This window comes from Juglans regia, chromosome 9 (assembly GCF_001411555.2).
Source record: "Juglans regia cultivar Chandler chromosome 9, Walnut 2.0, whole genome shotgun sequence".
Lineage (NCBI taxonomy): Eukaryota > Viridiplantae > Streptophyta > Magnoliopsida > Fagales > Juglandaceae > Juglans > Juglans regia.
The window spans coordinates 15,490,879-15,511,691 of NC_049909.1; the positions used below are offsets into that span (position 1 = coordinate 15,490,879).

At 38.7% G+C, this 20,813-nt stretch overlaps 1 protein-coding gene across 3 annotated transcripts; it reads left to right on the plus strand.

Moving 5' to 3' along the window:
- The first annotated feature begins 205 nt into the window (after positions 1–205).
- On the plus strand, positions 206–20,381 carry LOC108994326. 3 transcript variants are annotated; one of them, XM_018969465.2, is made up of 16 exons: positions 206–355; positions 472–568; positions 3,187–5,018; positions 5,105–5,587; positions 7,578–7,996; positions 8,290–8,762; positions 8,918–8,970; positions 9,051–9,158; positions 9,241–11,069; positions 12,130–12,238; positions 12,515–12,695; positions 14,201–14,268; positions 14,394–14,509; positions 14,574–15,461; positions 19,654–19,750; positions 19,860–20,381. In XM_018969465.2, exons 3-16 carry the CDS (start codon positions 3,197–3,199, stop codon positions 19,874–19,876), a joined length of 6,663 nt encoding a protein of 2,220 aa, XP_018825010.1. In that variant the 5' UTR covers positions 206–355; positions 472–568; positions 3,187–3,196; the 3' UTR covers positions 19,877–20,381. The 3 variants fall into 3 exon arrangements, with proteins under 3 accessions (XP_018825010.1, XP_018825009.1, XP_018825008.1); XM_018969464.2 differs by having other exon boundaries at positions 472–541; XM_018969463.2 differs by lacking the exons at positions 206–355; positions 472–568 and adding an exon at positions 2,358–2,544.
- The last annotated feature ends 432 nt before the right edge of the window (positions 20,382–20,813 follow it).

The window sequence follows — 20,813 nt, forward strand, 5'->3', positions numbered from 1 at the left end:
GACCCCCTCGTGGACCACGTTAAACAATAGGTACTTTCGACCCGAATCGTAACAGGACACGTGTTGCTCCGTAGGCTTATACCCGTCGGCTCATAAGGTAAATTTACGAGTTGGCCCATTACCTATATGTATAGATATATATATTGTTTTTTTTTTCTGACAATATATATATATATATTGTTGTTGCTCACCCCAAGACAAATAAACGAAGAAAACAGAAGCAGCCAAAGTCACTTGGCGAAGATATCACACGCACTCGTGCTCTCTCTGTCTCTTCGCTGTCGGCTCTATTTTCATATCACGCCGTCGATTTGCCGGAACCCTAATTCGATCCGCCGGGAACTTAAAGACTCAGGTTAGTACACAATCTCCGGCTACAACTGGTTTGGCTTTGTTAGGTTTTTATGATGTGCCTCTGGTCGAGAGTGTTTAGAGACTTACCGTCGGGTTTTTTTTTTTGGTTTGGAGCAGTAGATGACCGAACGACTGGGGACGAGTTGAGAGATCAAACGGGTCGGATTTCGTCACCGGATGGAGGGAGGTAGCGTCTCTAGACTTACTTGTTCTGGTACTGTTCATTTCCTACGTTTCTTAAAGTGATAGGGTTTTTTTGCATGTAAATTAGAGCAAAGATGTTTGCTTGGTTTGCTTTCAAATGGTGAGTTTACTTTCAAATCGTTGCACAGTTTTTTTAATCTATAGCTTGACTGGGTACGTACTTGGCACGAAATAGAAATGTTTACTGGGTAATCCCTAAATTAATTGAAAAATTAGTTCATGTTTTTCTTTATATTTTTTTTGGGGCGTTCTGGTTGTATCTGGATTCTGGGCATATGTGCTTGCATAACTAGTTTGAGAAATTGGTTTTACTGTCATTTAGTTGTGTTGGTAGGTAAATAAACTTTTCATTATATAATAGAAAAGGGATACGGTTTTCTTTTTCAGTACTCAATTATAAAAGAATTAGAATGTTCAACCCTTTCTATATGCATATCTATTTTTATTAGTAAGATAGCCACTTATTTAGAAAGAAATTATATCAGTAAGATAACCGCCTTTTAGTTTATAGGTTTACTTGTTTATTTGGTATTATATTAATGAGAATGCTCTTTGGCCTGCTTTCTTTAAGTTTCAGTAATTTGATTTTAAGTTTTATTTGCACCTATGGTTCTTGATTTCTCATTTTTGATGGAATTATGTGCCTCTTCCTTGTACTCTATCCAATTCTCCTAGATATTTCCTGTCCGTGTTTCCCCTCCCTATTAGTGTGGCTAATCGCATAGAGAAAATATAGTGGGAATTTTTTTGGAGGCTCTCAGCAAGTGTTATCATCTACAGATTTTATCTCGGGCTTCCATTAACATTTCCCACCTATTTTTTGCAAATGATACTGTGACATTTTGCGATGGAAATTCAAATTAAAAGTCAGAATTGGTTACCGTGGGTAGTGTCCCTAATGTGGATAGCTTGGCTAGCATAATGGAGTGCAAAGTATCCACTTTGCCTAAGAAATTCGTTGAACTTCTTTTGGGTGCTGATTTTAAGGCCAAGTCTATATGACATGGGTTTATCGGAAGGATTGAACGGTGATTGGTTTGCTGGAAGCAGATGTATCTAGCGAAGGGTGGTAGGATCATCTTGATCAAGACTATCCAATTTTCGTACAGATTTTCTGCCCCTGTTCCCCTCCCCTATGAATGTGGTTAATCACATAATAGTTGCAACTGACTAGGTGAAGAAATCAAATTTCACATAGTGGATTAAAGTGTGCTCTCTAATTTCCAGAGGGAGGTTTATGAGTTCAAAATTTGCTTGTGTTTAATTGGCTTTATTGGGAAAAGGGCTTTGGCGATAGCATGAGAGGGAGGCTTTGTGGAAAGCTGTAGTGGGCTCTAAATATAGTTATGCTTGGGGTGAGTGGTGTACTAATGAGTTACTTGGGCCGCATGGGGTGTGGTTTGATTTGGGGTTTTTCTGGTCATATTGGACTCGAGGTGGTGATGGCTCGAATATTATATTTTGGCATGGTGTATGGAGTGGAGGGAAGGGCTCTTGAGGAAGCTTTCCTAGAAATGTAAAGCATTGCACGTGTACAGGAGGCTTCAGTAACTAATCTTTTGGATTTATCCAGTGGATCCCCTTAGTGGAATGTCATTTTTCTAGACAGCTCAGACTTGGGGATTGAGTCCTTCACGAAAATTTTCATTCTCTTATACTCTAAGAGATTACGTTGTGGAGGTGTTAACAATTTGTACCATTTCCAAGAAAATGAACTTCATTGTTATAACACAAGATGATGGCTCTTTGCTGGAGGAGTATCTGGCTGAATAAAGCACCTCTAAGAGCAACTTTCTTTGCTTGGACACTCTCCTTACTGGAGATCATCGCAAGGGATGACTCGATGAAACATTGTATTTTTGTGATTAATTGGTGCTTCATGTGCAGAAAAAGTGGGGAATCAATAGAATGCCTTGTGAGAGTTTGCTAGAATCTTGTGGAACGACTCGTTTGGTAAAGTTTGGTTGGCTTTAGTATGCTCAGAAGGTTAGTAGTTCTCTTTGCAAGTCAGAGAGGGTTATATGGCAATACGCAAATCGCAGCAATGTTGAAAATGATTCCTTTCTGTCTAGTATGATGTATTTGGAGGGGAAGGAATGATAGAAAATTTGAAGTTTGAGAGCAGTTGATGGAAGAACTATAAATTCATTTTTTAGATGCTTTTTGTTTGTTTTGGATAGCCGCTAGATACTGGAATGGGCTGGTTTTTCATTATTTTCTTGCATCGTCCTCTATTTTTAACTAGATTTTTTTGTATATGTATCAGATAGAAGTTTGTGCCACACATCCCATTTTCATTGATCTAGATTCTAAACTGTTAGATGTTACTTGGGGTGTAAATTGCCAATAGTTTTTTTTTTTTATAAGTAAATTGCCAATAGTCTAGAGTACAAATTCTCAGTTTTTGTAGTTTTAAGGTGTAAACTGAATAAAAGATGGTTGTTTGAGATGCAAAATGTCATTTCAGGTTGATACTTTTTGACAAAATTGTAAGCATAGTGACATGGATTTTATGTATTCTATTTGTGGTGATCTTATCCTGGCGCAGATCTACATAATATTTTTTGCTGTTATGTTTGTCTCTATTTCTTTCTCTCCCTGTTTCTCTCTCATGTTTTCTTTTCGTAGGGATACACCCATGGATTATGATGACAATGAGTTCCAAAGCCAGAATCTTCATTTAGCTGGTGAAGGAAGCACCAAATTTCCTCCGGTTTTACAGCCATATGCTCTTCCCAAGTTTGATTTTGATGACAGTCTTCAGGGACATTTAAGGTTTGATAGTCTGGTTGAAACAGAGGTTTTTCTTGGTATAGAAAGTAACGAAGATAACCAGTGGATTGAAGATTTCTCTCGGGGGAGTAGTGGGATAGAGTTTAATTCTAGTGCAACAGAGTCTTGTACTATAGCAAGGCGTAACAATGTTTGGTCTGAGGCCACTTCTTCTGAATCTGTTGAGATGCTATTAAAATCTGTTGGTCAGGAAGAAATTATTCTCACACAAACTTTTGTTAAGGAGTCAAATGCATGTGATGAACTGGGCTGCTTAATAAAGCAAATGGAGCCTAATCCTGTTCTTGACAATAACATTTGCAGAACAGGGGATATTACTAATTTACAGTCTACTTTACTGCAGAATGAGAATCCTGAAAACTCTTCTGGGTTGAAGGGGGATGCACTAGAAGAGCAGCCCCATGTTGAAGATACTTCACTATCTCATGAAGTTGCATTTTCTGTGGGTGGAACATCAGGTGAACTGGATCCAAATGCTATAAATAGAAGTGACGTTGATACTTTGGCTGAGGAATATCTGAATGATAAAACATGTAAAGATTCTTCTGATTCAGTGATGCAAGTTGGTAGTATTGTTGCATATACAGAAGATGTTATTGCAAGTGGCAGTGAGGTGAAAAATGAAGATTTACTGCATCGGTTCGATGATCTTAGCAATATGAATTCAAATGGAGTTGAAACAGGAAATGATGGGACAGGGGAGGAATTTCATCCTTTAAGCAGAGAGGCTGAAATAGCTGATCAAAATTTGAATGGAGATGCAGTTGACAGTAGTACCTCCCATTCAGAAAGCCATCTTGGCTTGACCTCAAAGTTAGAATCTGTGGAAGAAGGAAATGCAACTGGAAATCGAACCAGTAATGTGGCTGAGCCTTCTAGTATGGTAGACAACAGTGATTCTGACTTGCATGTTGCGGAAAGATGCTTAGAGGATGTAGGTATCAGAATTCCTGATGAGGCCATGAAACATGATTTGGTTTTGGTTAAAGATACCGATGTTAGTGATCCATCAAAGGTAAATACACAGGAGGTTCCACCACTGACCATTAAAGATGATACTAATCATGAGGTGTATGCAGTACAAGTTAGAAATTTTAAAGGGTTACTAACACATGGACAAGAAAGTTCTGGTGAGAAGGATGATTTGTTAGAAAGTGGTTGCCAGTTAGATACTGAGGTGTTAGCAACTAAATCTGAGGAACTTTTATTTTCCATGGAGAACCACAAAGTATCTAATGTTGAAGGTGATCCAAACAATAATAGTCTTGAGGGAGGAACTTCTAGTGTTGCTTTGGTGTGTTCTTCACCTGAATTGCATAAGGAAACACATGAAACTGAATCCCTGAAAGAAATTGACAATGGTTTTGGAGTTTCGAGGGAGGATCTAATTGCCGAAGATCATGTCTTGTCCTCCACCGGGAATGAATCAAGTCAAACATGTGGAGAAGAAAAAATTCATGGGAAGAGTGGTGTTCCTGAAGGTGATATAGATGTTTCTGTCTGTGCAAATGGAAGCACAAAGCTACCTTCTAATTTCAGTAGTGTGGTTGGTGGATCTCTTAGCATTGATAAGGGGGTTGGGAGTTCATTTTTTTGTGAAGGGAGTGCAGGAAATGAGCCGATAATGTCAAAATTACAATTTGATGCCAATGTTGGAAATGAATCAGGTATATAATATCTCATCCGGTATTGATGGAGGCTTAAATATGTGTTTGAAATTTATAAATTCTAAGGTTACTTTTTTCTTCTGCAGCATCAAATGCTATCTTGGAAAATGCTAAGGTGGCATCCAGTGACACAATGTCTGGAGTTCTCTTGCCTTCTGATAATGGTATGACTGCAGATGGAGTAATTGACTGCAGAGAGGTTCAAATGACAGCTTCTGTTGTGGGGTATACTCACTCAGATAAAAAAGAGCCACTTGCAACCAAAATATCTACAGATGCAAGCATATCTATATTGATGGAATCTTCAGAAGTGGAAAATGAGCTAGGTCCTGTTTCTGAAACTGAAAAGGATGCATCTTATGACTCTGCTGGTAAGGTGTCGCAAGAAACAGTTGATGGATCTCTGCCAATGGCAGAAACTTGTAATGCAGAAAGCCAGAGTGAGGCTCAAATGGTAGTTACTGGCGGAGTTAACCAGGAATGCCCTAGGAGGATGGAAGTGCATGCTGTTATACATGATATATCAACAAAAGTGGGTGATTTTGAAAATACGCCCTCAAAAGTTTCAGGTGGGCATATGTAGTTTCTATCGGCATGTTAGTGTCTTCATTTTTTTTTCCTTTTTTATCATTTAATGTTAAAGTGATTTGAAATCTTGAGTCTCCTTTCTTACATATTTCTGATATGTATGTTTAGTAATCAGAAATTGGTAAGTTTTTGAACTTTATTTTACTAATATGCATCTGAGAGAGGCAACTGCTTGTGAACTATGTTTCACTAGGTCACTTCTTTGTAGCTCAACGTGCATGACCACATTCCTTTAGCATAAGTTTGACAGTATCTTGTAAACCATAAATGATTTTCTTGTGATATCATTATGTATGTATCAATCTTGTGACATTCCATCAGGGAGTGCCGTTAGATTGGTCAAGGATGTCCGCAATCAAAGCTTCCTTAAGGGCAGGTTTGGGGGGTGAGATGAGAATTTTGTGTTTTGGTTTGAAGTTTAAAATATTATGTTTTAATATTATTATTGTTTTGGATTTGAAAAAGTTGAATTGTTTATTATATTTTGTATGGAGATTTGAAAAAGGTGTAATGATGAGATGAGATGAGAATTTTGTGTTTTGTCTCACCTCCAAACCTGCCCTAAGTGCCCCGTCACTACACCATGTGTCATGCCAGAATTTGATTTGGGACCCGTTACCCACGCCAAAATGGGTAAGACTAGAAAATTTAGTCCAACCTTGTTTGATGTGCTTCTAGAGTCCCACCCCTTATAATCCACTCACCTCGTTCAAGCACCAACCTCCCCATGCTCTACCATACTTTGAGTCAAACTATTCTCCACAAAGCTCCATGTTCTATGGGATATCTCCATAGCCATTTGGTCAACAACGCCTATTTAAAAAGCTGCAAATCTCGGATACCCAAACCACCTTTGGAAATTGGGGACAAACAGTGGCCCATTTTACTAGATGAGATTTGAACACATCATTCATCCCTTCCCATAGTAAATCCGGCTGTATTTTCTCCATATAGTAAGCCACTTTGATGGAAGCGAAAATAAAGAGAGGAAATAAGTCGGTAGGTTGGAGATGGTACTTTTGATGAGTGTGACTCTGCCACCTTTGGATAAGTACATTTGCTTCCAACTAGCAAGTTTTGGCTCCATCTTTTCTAGGACATCATCCCAAATGGACAGTGATTGGTAATGAGCACCAAATGGGGAGGCCAAGATATTTCATGGGTAAATGAGATATCTTACATCCCAAAATAGAAGCCATACTATCCACATTATGCACATGCCCCTATGACTTATCATTATCACAACCGGAAAGCAGAATCTGATTCGTGTTCCCCTTCCCAGTACACATGAGTCGTGTTCCAACTAGCAAGAGAGGTATGGTATGCTGAGCAGACCCCTTGTGAAGCCAAATCTCTTTGAAGAAATATGTTGTAGCTCAAAAACTTTGTAGTGTGAAAATGCAAAGCTTCTTTTGCTTCCTTTTTATGTGTCTTGTTAACACGTATCTGTAAAAAACAAAGAAGAGAGGAATTAAAAAATATTTAAATGAATGTATTCCTGGTACCGACTAGCATTCGAAGTTCAGGATTTATTTGTAGGACCAATAAAAGGGACTTTAACATGTTGTGGGATAGGTTTCAAGTAAGAGGTTCAATTATTTTGGTTTTGCATCTGTTTTGAGTTATTATATTAGCATACAAACGTTTGAAGACAAGGAGAGAACGTTAGAGGAACTGTTAGCATCATTTTATAGCACACTTTGTACTTGGGCCATTGCTGTTGATTTCAATGGCATGTCCCTTCATGATTTTCTTGTCTCTCTTGCGCCCTCTTTGTCAGGGCTCTCTATTGTATATACTGGGCTAGGCCTATTCTTTGAGCAATATAGTTTTCTTACTTATCAAAAAAAATATTTGCGTACAATTGACTAAATTTAAGAACCTTGTTCCTTGGAGTCTTCTTTCTTGCTTGGTAGACGATTGTATTGAAGTTCTTCAGCTGTTTTCTAATTACTGGATTCAATTGTGCAGGTGATGTTTATAAAGTTCATGAAGGTTCCTTATCCTCTGCTCTTTTGCCTGAATCTCAAAATGATTTATGTGCACTAGAAAGTGTAAGCGCTTCTGCTAATGTTGTTAAACATACCGGTTCCCCTAATATCACAAGAACTACTGAGCAATCTCAGAGAGAAAATGAAAATGAGCAAGAGAAGGCATCTAAAGAGGAGGGAATCAATGGGCCCACAGATCAGAATGCCCCTGTTTCTGAGGTCATTGACGTGGATGCCAGCAATATTTTGCCTATTTCTGGGGATTCAAAAAGAAACGACACCTTCGAACAGGAACAGAACTTCACTTTCGAGATCAGTTCATTGGCAGATCTGTCTAGAAAAGACACCGCCAAGAATTCACAACCTTTTCCTTTTATTCGTGCTGGCAAAGTGACACCCGTAAGTTGTGTTGTTCATGACTGACTTTATTGTAACCTTTTATCTTGGGAGGTTTTTGTTATTTCTTTTCTTTTTATTTTTGAATTAGTATGACAAATTTTATTAAGGTGGTGTTACCTCAATACAGAGTCTGTATTGTTTCTTCTCTCTCTCTCTCTCTCTTCCTTTGCTTTTTTTTTTTTTGTTTATCCGGGGAAGATTCTTATGTTGATATGTTTTTGGGTTTTGGAGGATCTTATCGTGCCCTTGCACAATTTATACTTTTCTATCCTTACCAATAATTAATCTTGAAGATTGTAGAGGGTTCTCCAACTTCTGGCTTAGTCCCAATGGAAGCAAAGATTTCACAAGAGATTTCTCATGGAAGTCCACAAGTATCTGAAGGACAGATTACACGTGGTGGGAAAAGTTCTGGTGAGCGTAAAACAAGGAGACGGTCTGGTAAGGAAATTGGAAAGGAAACTGCTAAAAAAGGAAATCATGTGAAAGAAACAACTCCTGCAAGACAGTCAGAAAGAGGAGACAAATCAACTAACGTGTCCTTGAGTCCATCTGCAATTTTCCAGTTTGTGCAATCCAGTGAAATGCAGCACTATGGGCATGTAGAAGGCAGTAATACAAAACCAATTTTTCTTCTTACTGCATCGACATCAAATCTGCCAGATTTGAATACTTCAGCTTCACCATCTACAATGTTTCAGCAGCCTTTCACAGATTTGCAGCAAGTGCAATTGCGTGCTCAGATCTTTGTTTATGGAGCTTTAATGTGAGTCCTGTTATTTTCTATATTTTTATATATAATATTGCTGTAGGTTTCTTGGATGAAGATTTGTATGGTTGACTTAATGGGACGTTCTTCTACTTCTACAATTTTTGGGTATTTAAGATGTGTCAAATTTATGTATACGAAATTCTCTGCAGTCAAGGAACGGTACCTGAAGAGGCACATATGATATCAGCTTTTGGTGGACCTGGTTGGCTTTCTGTCTCCCTATATGTTTTCCTTCTGACACATTGCAAATGTATGTTAACTTTTGGCATGCTGTGCTTTTAGATGGAGGGAAGAGCATTTGGGAGAATGCCTGGCGCGCATGCGCGGAAAAGCTGCATATTCACAAGTCTCAGCCCATCACCCCTGAAACCCCTTTGCAGTTGCGTCCGGGTAATTCTTTGGATTGTAAGCTGTGTATTACTCTCCTGATTTAATTGAGTTTGTAGGTCAGTTTCAATATTCATATCTACAGGTGTTAGGGCTCTTGAACAAGCAATTAAACAAAATGCATTTCAAAGTAAAGGCATATCCTCCCCTCTTGGTCGAACCAGCAGCAAGGGTATTCCAACAGTTGTAAATTCTATGGTAGCCCTCTCATCACCACTGTGGAGTATTCCTACCCCTTGTGATGCTCTGCAATCTAGTGTCATGCCAAGAGGTTCAATCATGGATTATCAGCAGACACTTTCTCCATTGCATCCTTATCAAACTCCTCCAGTTAGGAACTTTGTTGGACATAACACTTCGTGGATACCTCAGGTCCCATTTCATGGCCCCTGGATGGCTTCACCACAAACTTCTGCACCTGATGCTACCACTCATATTTCTGTGTTACCTAACGCAGAAATAATTAAATCAACTCCAATAAGAGAATCATTCATGCCACATACATCTGCAATAAAGCATGTCTCTGCCGGTCCAATGGTGCAGAGTGGGGTCCCTACTAGCGCTCCCTTGCTTGATCCAAAAGAAGTAATAGTGTCACCCAGACAGAATTCTACAGATCCAAAGTCTAGAAGAAGGAAGAAGACTCCAGTTTCTGCTGATCCTGGCCAGTTTGTTTTGCAATCTCAATCTCAACCAAAACCAGTTTCTTCTCCTGCTGTTATTAGTCATCTGTCTACCTCTGTTTCCGTTACAACTCCAACATGCTTTGCTTCTAAAGCCACTTCAGAGAAATTCATTATATCTGAGCCTCCTTTGTCATCCACTGATATCCTCAAAAGGGCAGGCCAGGATGTAGAGCGGCCCTTAGAGCAGAGGGCTGCTTTGTCAGAGGAGACACTTCGTAAAGTTAAGGAGGCTAGGTTACAGGCAGAGGATGCTGCTGCTCTCTCTGCTGATGCAGTCAATCACAGCCACAGAATATGGAGTCAGATGGAAAAGCAAAAGACTTCTGGTTTGGTAGCAGACGTTGAAGCTAAATTATCTTCTGCAGCAGTTGCAATAGCTGCAGCTGCTGCTGTTGCTAAGGCAGCGGCTGCAGCTGCCAATGTTGCATCAAATGCTGCATTGCAAGCACAGCTAATGGCAGAAGAAGCACTTGTTTCAAATGGTAATGACGATCCCAGTCAATGTAATGGAGCTTCTCTTCCTGACAGTGTGGATATTTTAGGAAAGGCTACTCCTGCATCCATCCTGACGGGTGAAAATGGTACAAACAGTTCCGGTTCAATCATTACAGTTGCTAAGGAGGCTGTTAGAAAGAGGGCTGACTCTGCTTCGGCTGCTGCAAAAAGAGCTGAAAATATGGATGCGATTGTAAAAGCCGCTGAGCTGGCTGCAGAGGCCATCTCACAGGCTGGGAAGATTGTTGCTATGGGTGATTCTTTCCCGTTAAGTGAGCTGCTAGAAGCTGGTCCAGGGGGCTATTGGAAAGTTTCCAGAGATTCTTCTGAGCTAGTTTTGAAAGCAAGCAACATGAATAGAGAACAATTAAACAGTGATAGTGTTAGAGGGGGTCCAGATACTTCTACAAAGCATTCAAAAGAGGGACGCTTAGATAAGAAAGTAGCTCAGAGTACTACTACACTTGAGAAATCACCAATTACAACAGAGATGCCTAAAGGGTCGATGGAGGATCATATGAGATTGGCAGATGGATTTTCAGGTATTGTCACGGCCAACGAAAAGGATTCAAGAGGGCAAAAGGGCCGAAGAGCTTTTGATTTGGCCAAGACTATTGGTGTGGTTCCTGAATCCGAGATTGGATCAAGACCTTCCATAACAGTTCGGAATGAGTATGAAAAGGCTGCGGAAAATTTTAAACTGAGCTGCATCAAGGAGGGTTCACTTGTAGAGGTCTGTCAACCATATTTATTAGAATTAGTTTAAGAGTAAAGCCGAACTTCATAGCTCCCCCCCTGCGATTCATATGACTTGAGTTCTAATTTGATCCTTGCAATCTTTCAAGAAAATCTTCAGTCCTGATGTGGCGTTATACCATGATTTACACCACCCAATGGGAAGCTGACACGTCAGCTTTCCATTGGTTTCTGAAAAAACAGGTGCACTCAAATCATTTACAGAAATATGCCCCATCTACCTTTTTTCCAACCTTTGCCTCGTCACTCCACTCTGATCATTACGCCAGTATGCTGCTCCATAAACAAAAGTCGCCCAACTGTGGAGTGTCGATCGATGCCAAAAATCAAACGAGGAAAAAAAAAAAAACTTGTTCTTTCCATTTATGTTCGTACTTTTTCATTCTGCTATTTTGTTCTAAAACAAGATTTTGCACAAAACTTGCTAAAATTTCTGAACCGAATGCCCAACTACACTTACCTTAAAATGTCAAACTAGCTCTAATATTTATCAGATTTTAATATTCAGTGGGGCGACAATGGCAGAAATAAGGAGAGATCAAATGTGGGGGTGGGGATCAGAGTGGGGCAGGGAGCTGACTAGGTCGGCAATGGCAAAAAGAATATATTTGGAAAACAAAACCGTTTTAGGGAATTATGGGATGCATTGCTTTTTCTCAGAAACCAATAGGAGGATGACATCACTGGATGGTGTAAAGCCAAGCTTTACACCAGATCAGGACTAAAGTCGTTCTCATTTTTCAAATATCTACATGCTCTTCTATGCCTTCGAGTCAACTGGTGATTCTGTTGGATTGCAGGGGGTTCATATTCCTTTATTTTCATTATTATTATTAGAAAAATCTTATTTATAATCCTTTTTACTATCATCCTCTCAGCATACTTTGATGTGACATCAAATGATTGGCCCACAATTGAAACATAATAAATGGTCTCCAATCATTTAATACCGTATCATGGGATGATGGGAGGGTGATTGTAAATTGGATGGTGGGTAGCATTACTCTTATTATTAACTTAGCAATTGTGTATTTTAGGTTCTTAAATCTACAGATGGATTTAAAGCTGCCTGGTTCACTGCCAATGTATTGAATTTAGATGATGGGAAAGCTTATGTGTCTTACACTGAACTTCAAACAGATAATGGTAAGTTGTTATCGGTGTGTCAGCCGTGAGCAAGTTTACCTATGCTACTGGTATTTCTTTCCATTATCTTTGAAGAGGGGGATGCTTGAACAAGCCAGCCTAATTATATATGTATTACATGCATGGACCCCTTGCTTGTCGCAATTGTTGGCTGCCAGAGGTGTAATCCATCTAGGAAGGCAATTTTTCCAGGAAAAAAATAATAAATTATGCTTCAAGCATTTAAAGTGATTGATGATTCATTTGTTTTATGTTTTCTATTTCTCAACTGTTTAGGGGAGGGACAGCTAAAGGAATATGTGGCACTTCAAGGTGAAGGAGACAAACCACCAAGAATACGCACTGCCCGTCCTGTTACTGCACTGCGATATGAAGGAACAAGGAAGAGACGTAGAGCAGCCATGGGAGATTATAATTGGTCTGTTGGAGATCGAGTCGATGCATTGATTGAAGATAGGTATGGGGTTATAATGTCCATGTATATAAGTTATATATATGAGAACTGGAAACTGTGACATGGAATCCCATGGAATCCTATTCTAATGGCTGGGTTGGTTACACAACCAAACTAATCTCATCTCATATAATCATTACAACTTTCTCAAACTCTCACGCAAAATATAATAAATAATTTAACTTTTTTAAATCCCAAAACAAAAATAATAGTATAACAATATTTTATTCAACTTACAACAAAACATCTTATCTCGTCTGAACTGCATAACGAAACGAGGCCTAAAAGAATTTAGAATAGAAAAAGTTTGAGAATTTGCCATATTGGATATGACCCTAGGAAGGATGCTACACATTATTCTTGCTTAGCACAAAGATAAAAGAAGTATGCAAATGAAAGCCTAAGCAACCTTTATCAAGAAACTTTAGCAACATCCCATGTCACTACAATTCATAAAAAGAAACTTAAAATTAGTCCTACCTTTTTTATGAGCTTAAGGGAAATGACACTGCACAGGGAGCACTTCAAGCGCTATTCAACAGTAGTCCTGTTTTTTTAATCTGAAACATCACACTAAACATAAATTCCTACTGTGCTTCTAGCACTTATCAAAAGCTTCTTCTAGGTAAAGGCTCTGATGCTAGTTTCCCTGCCTTGGACACTCGTCCTCGACAGTATTTGGTTATTTACAACATTAAAAACAAAAATAAGTTGAATACCTAGTAGATAAAAAAACATTGACAAAACATTTCATGAAGAAAGAAGATGGTAGGGCTGACTTGATGAGCACCCCTAGTTACGCTTTGTTATTTATTTGGGTTTTTCATACTAGTGTGGGCACTTGTGGGACTTAAAGGCAGTACTTTACTATAAAACTATATATAAGCTCTACCATTATGATTGTTACACTATTTCTACATGTTAAATATAGATCCAAAATTGAAAACTTGGATCTAATAATGATTTTCTTTTATATAAAAGTCCTCTAATTTTGGGAGGGCGGATGATTGAATCATATCTGTCTGAATGACTTTTCTGGATTGATCAGCAGAAATAAAAGGTTGAAATTTAATTGAATACAGGAATGAACATGTTGAATACCGTTTGAAAATCTTTGTATTTCATGGAGGATAAACCAGTATGTGAAGGCTACTAAACATACTACCTTCAATTATAAGAGGAAAATAAAGTGGAAGGATTAATACTCACTGTTCCTTATTGTATTCCATCGTCTTGTATTCGGGTCCTTAACTGAAATTATTTAAACAGGACCCAATTTTCTAATCCATTCTTCTACTGTGTGGAGTTAAGTGTGAAGCTTGGATTTGCAGTTCTGCTGCTGCTTCTTATTATTACTTATTAAAGAAAATATAGCGACCCTCAATTGAGGTTGTTTTTCATTATTTTCATATAGCATTTGCAGTTATCAGTGTTGGGTCCATTTCTCAGCTTTCTGTGCTGCATATAGCAATAGCATAATTCATCTCTTCTTTGATTTTGTCTTCCAGCTGGCGGGAAGGGGTTGTCACTGAAAAGAACAAGAAAGATGAGACAACATTAACTGTCCATTTTCCAGGTATATGTGCCTTTTTCCGATTTTTTTTTTGGGTCGGGGGGGGGAATACTTCTGATTTTTATTTGCTCCCTATTATTGCATAGTGACCCATTTACTGCAAATGATTCACTATCGTGTTCTTTCAGCTCATGGAGAAACATCAGTTGTGAGAGCCTGGCATCTTCGGCCTTCTCTCATTTGGAAAGATGGGGAATGGGTCGAGTGGTCCAATTTGCGAGAGAATGTCTGCACTTCCCGTGAGGTGAACTTTAGTTTTTCTTATGCTTGTTTGTCAGATTGATTCTGATATTAAATTTGTTGTTCAGGGTGATACACCGAAGGAAAAGCGACTCAAGTTGGGCAGTCCAGTGACAGAGGCCAAAGGGAAGGATAAGGTGTTCAAGAGTAGGGATGTTGTTGAATCAGGAAAACTGGAAGCGTCAAGATTACTGGATTTATCAGCGACCGATAAGATATTTAACATTGGTAAGAACAGCAGAAATGAGAATAAGCCAGATGCTATCAGGACTTTACGGAGTGGTTTGCAGAAGGAAAGATCCAGAGTTATTTTTGGGGTTCCTAAGCCTGGAAAGAAGAGAAAATTCATGGAAGTAAGCAAACATTATGTTGCAGATCAGAGCAATAAGATTACTGAAGCAAATGATTCAGTTAAATTTCAGAAATATACAATGCCTCGAGGATCAGGATCCCGTGGATGGAAAAATAGTTCAAAAAATGATTTGAAGGAAAAACAACGAGCTGAAACCAAGTCCAGAGCTCTTAAGTCCGGAAAAGCACAAAGTCTCTCTGGGAGAATTATTCCAGCAAAGGACAACCTTTTGAGCGCAGTTTCTGCTCCTGACGATGCCACCCTAGCAGATCTTTCAGCAAAAGATAAGGATTCTGCAAGTCATGCTGAGAACGCATCTGGAAAGAATAACAAGTTGGAAATTGGATCACTTTCTAGCGCTGAGGGAACTACAGAGGGCCCACTTCTATTTTCTTCTCTGGCTCCCTCATCAGATGGATCCTCCAGGAAAGTTTCCACATCAAACGCCAAATCTGTAAGGGTGAATAAAGGAAAAATTGCCCCTGCCGGTGGAAAGTTGGCTAGAATTGAAGAGGACAAAATTTTTAATGGTAACCCTGCAAAATCAGCCTCTGAAGTTGTTGAGCCTCGTAGATCTAATCGCAGAATTCAACCGACATCAAGAGTAAGTATTTAATAGCATTCGTCTAATTTTAGAATATATTGTTCTGGTGCAGTGCCAATAAACCTTAACTCAAAAGGCATTTCTGCCCCCCTTAAAATCAAGAGAGGATGAAATAACGGGTCTGTGATCCACCAGGGGCATGTGTGCTTAGTAAAGAAGCAAAATGCTCCTTGTAATGAATGGCATGTGTAATGCATATACGTGCCTTCATGTTTTTGTTTGAATGCTTGCATATAATTTTTTATTTTTTTTTATAATTAGTAAGAGATTTTATTAATGCAAGTAGATAGGCATAGCCTTAGTATACAAGAAGTATACAAGCGGAAACACCTAAGAGCATTGGTAGTGGTTTATGCATCTTCATATGCAAAATCATCTTTTTTGAAGAATGATTTTGCATATGAAAAAAAACTTCCACATTGGTTTATGCATATTTGAATTAAATAATAATAAAATATTATTATTTTTTTATTTTTTATTTGTTTCCTAAAATTATTTTATATATATATATTTTACAATTAACATCCACTTTGTATTATCAACTTAATAGAAATTTTATATATCAAAATTATCTTAATATAAATTCTACAAAGTTGATTTTAATGGGTAGGAGAGAAAAAAATAGTAAAATAATGTTTGAAGAATGAATAGTGCTTCTTCAAATTTGCTTCTTAATTTTGAAGAAGCACTATTTATAGCTATGCAAAAATTTAGAGATGCATAAGCCAATGTAGATGAATTTAAAAACATATTCTTTAAATTTAAAGAAGATGAAGATGGAGAAGCCACTACCAATACTCTAAATACAAACTATGAACTAGGAACTAACAACGTCTAAAAAGAAACATTTAAAATATCCCCATTCAAAGAGTTTTTGCCCAAAACAGCAAAGAATTCAAAGGAAAAAATCTCTAAATTCTCCCAACGAACTTTCTTTGTCATCAAAACAATGTCCATTCCTTTCTAGCCTTAAACACCACATTAAACATAGAGGAATCATCTTCCAAATGTCTGCAATGTGATGGCTGCCCATAAATCCTTTCCAACAAGCCAATAGATCCACTACTCTCTTGGGCATCACCCAAGCTATACCCCCGACTGCTGAAAATCTCATCCCAAATAGTCTTTGCCACCTCACAATGCAGAAACAAATGGTCAACCGACTCCCCATCTTTCTTGCACAAATAACACCATTCTATGCAAATTATACCGTGCTTTCTCAAATTACCCATTGTCAGAATCTTCCCAAGTGACACCAACCAGCAAAAAAAAGCAACTTTAGTCGGTACCTTGGATCTCCAAATACACTTGCAAGGGAATTGGTTGACACAATGGCACGTCAGCAATTTTTTTTTTTTTTTATAAGTAAAAATATTATATATATATATATATCAATAGGAGTAACCAAGTATACTGGACGTATGCAAGAAAACACCTAACCTATACTAGAGAGCTCCTAATGACCCCAAAAGCCCATGAAAAACTATCCAAAATACACAAAGCCTGAATTGGAATAGAACACACCTCCCCGACCCCGACCCCTTGTTTCCCATAAGACTAATACTCCACCCGAAACTCCCTCTACAAGAACGTCTTCATAATGCCCTCCCTTTCGTCTTCCCTCGACTCAAGCTACCACTCTTAGCGTCGTAGTTGAATGCCCAAGAAAGATGTTTTAACTCCATGCTTTTCTTAAAACTTGATTTGGTTTCAAGCGAGTGGCTCACCTCAATCGCAGTGAGTAGTGCTTTAAATTGGTCTTCATATCCTCCATGTGAAAGCTCCATCATATGTGGAATCTCGTTAATCTTATGCAAAACCCAATCTGATAGTGAACCTGCTATATTGTTTATCAGAGGAAGAGAAACCAGGGGAACAACATTATTCCCCAACACAGTACCCAACTGCACTCCCGACCCTAGACATTCATCCTCACAAGGTACCAACGACAAACCCATAATTGCTTCCCCGCCATATCCTGCATTACAAATCCCGAACCTCCTAAACAACTATATGGTTGTTGTCACCATTAAAGGTTCCTCCCCGCCATCGACAAAGACATTGCTTGAAGGTGCTCCACCCCCCGATGATTCTGTGCCACTTTTTCAGACCCTACTGCTCCCTCAGAAGGCATAGAACAAGTAGGGGAAGCACTACCTTCTATTACTCCCCTTTTTTTTTGTAAGTAAAAACAAAAAAAGGCTAGTATGTTTCTTCCAAAGTACTTAAGACCTTGGAAGGACCCCAATCTTAAACTGAAAGTGAACCCTAGAAAAAAGTATCAACCCCATTTGCAATTGGTGACTGAGGGAAGTCAAACGACAAGCTACCGATGTCCTGAGTGACACCGACGTGAACAGTGATGCCAATGTCCAACGACCCTATCTGTGACGGCATTGTGACGCCTTTTTCGGGCACACTTGAGGCCTTCAAACTTGTAGGATCTACCCCCCGCCCCCCTTCGTCTATTTTCAACCCACCACCCAAATCCACGATTAGGTCCAGCCCCTTATCCACTTTAATCATGAGATCTCTCACATACTCCATAACTCCCTTCAATTGAGCTTTGACTGCTCACAAGACCCCTTCTCCACTTCTCTCAATGTCACCTGACAGCCTTTGTCTCGTACAAGTGCCTTGCCCTTACCTTCCACCCTAGAGCTATTCTCGGCCAGATTACCTGCCAGTGACCTCAACACCGAGGCGTACAAGGCACCTTTGACCGAGGAAGGCCTTCCCACTGTCTTTCCATCAACAAACTCCCATCTGTTTGCATGCTTCAGAATAGCGGCTTTGGACTCAGTAACACTTCGAATGGACTGTAGAAAACCTTTCCATCCAATGTCATTTGCGCCTTTCGGAATCATCAACAAACCTTTCCTCCTCCTTCCATTCCGGAATTCTGAGAGTTGCAGAAAGCTGCCCCTTGTGTTAATATGACGTTGAATGATGAGAACTTCATTACCCATCCTTAGCTCCCTGAAGAATCATTCATGACGTCTGAGTTCTAAACAATCCTCTATCCCCTTAGTCACCTATGAAGCTGCCATCCCACCTAGACACATGAACTTAGCCATCCTCTTACTACATTTAGAGATACGAAAACTATTTCCTCCCTCTTTCGTAAAAACGAAAGTTTTTTATTCCACCTTCTACCACTTCTCACCTTCCATCTGAGACGAATTCACGTCGCGCGTTGTCATCTCTAAGACTGTAACAATCGGCACTTCCCAATCATGAACATCTCTAATAAATCTCACATTGTATCTGTTAGGGAATATTAATGGAAAAATATACATAATCAGCTACAGTAGCGTCTTTGTCCCTTGCCATTCTAAATGGGGAAGGAAAAGCATTCTTTAGAGCCAATTCCCCACACTATATATGCAAAACCATTGCTGAAAAAATCATTTGTATTTATTTTTTGAATTTGATATTTTAAATTTATAACTGATAATACATAGAAATACGACCTACTTCTTTGTATAGGCTGTCTATTTTTATTATAGGTTGGAGAATGAGAGAGCATGTGGATGTTTAAAACTCAAAAAGAACCACATCTTTGTTTGATGCTGAATAAATGTGGCCTACTTATTGAAGTTTATATGCTAGGACTTCATGGTCTAGCTTGAGCATGCTAGTCTGATTGGTTACTAAGGTTGAGATATGTGAGAGGTTATTTGTGGATTGGATAAGGCGGCCTTCAGTTCATTAATTATCATGTTGACTAGCTGTGGGTTTTTGTAGTAATGGGGCTTAAATCTAGTATCTATTGTTTGAACACTTATCTCTGATAAGTAAATAAGAATCGTTAGAAAACTGCTTTTTTGTTTTTTTTTTTTATAGTGAAAATCATGTTTCCTTCAAGGTCTGAGTTTATCAAGATATGGTTCATGTAATTTCTGCCCCTTTTTTCCTGCCAGAAATACTTGTATATTTTGGGTCTCACCACTGGGTTGGCAGCACTAGAAGGAATGGGAAAAGTTCTAGAGTGGAATAGTAGAATTACAGTTGGCAGTATACTGTGCCATCGATCATAATTCTAAAACAATAAATGCCATGGCAGGGAACTTGAGGCATCCTTCCCTCTTTGTGCCTTTCCTGCTCTTTTTGTTCTTGCAGTAGTTAACACATACATCATATGCCATCTGATTTTGTGACTTTTTCTGCTTGTTGACTTTGCTGGCTACAGCTACTAGAAGGACTGCAAAGCTCGTTGACCATCTCAAAGATTCCTTCTGTTTCGCATGACAAGGGTCACAAGAGTCTTATTAGGACTGCTTCTAGGGGTAAGATATTACCTGAGGACTTCTATAATTTAATGTTGTGGCAATCTCAAGTCTTATCTCGTGTGTGTGTACTGTATGTGAACTAGAACTAATTGCCTGATTTTTACAGGGAGTAACCATGGTTGAAAGGATCATTTGCAGTGAAAGGGTTCCAGTTCAGAGAATCAGAGTTATTGGATGACCAACACTAAGAATAGTTTGTGTATATTTATAGGAGGGAGGAGTTAGGAATGGAAATTCTTACTTCCTGTGGTTTAGTCAACATGTAGTCGGTAGATAAATATTGGTTTTAGTTTCGTCACAAGTAATTAATACTGTAGGTCCTCCCTACCCTGGTAGTTGTATATGGAAAATTCTCCATGTAATTTGGCTTGAGAATTACTGAGGAAGCTTGTAGATGATCAATCAGGAGATGTTGCTGCTGCGCGCCTACCTGATGCTAACTTCCTCGATGCGATCATCTCCGTGCTTGCGTGCGTGCGTTTGTTTCCTTGTCACTGCAGCCCTATCCCCTTCCCTCCCATTTTAAGAACCATCTTGTTACTTTGTATTACTCCTGCACTTCTCTACCGAGTTCTGTTTTGGTGCCGCCTTTGGATAAAAAAACGAATAATATTCAACTTTTAAGCAATTTGTTTCATGAAAAATTCTATTTACAAATCAGTATGATATCTTTTATTTCGTTGACACGTTGGAGTAGAAATGATTTATAACTAAATTAGTGAAGTTCAGCGAACCATTTGGAGCAATCAATTAAAAAATGAAAAAATCTTTGCATCATCTCTTTCATAAAGAAACGAATAAATAGTTTTCAATTTAATGTCAAGATGATGAGCGGATGATGAGTAGCATTACTTATATTTACTTGAAATATAGCAGATTTTACTGGCATCATTATGAACTCCAAATAAAAATGCTATCTGAAGAATACGAAGTCATAGCAAGAAAAAACATTTTGTTAAAGCAAAATACTGCCGCAGTTATGTTTGTAGAGTACCCTGAACTATTTATAAACAATTGCAGCTTCATTCCTTTGAAGCCCCTATACAATTGGACAATAACG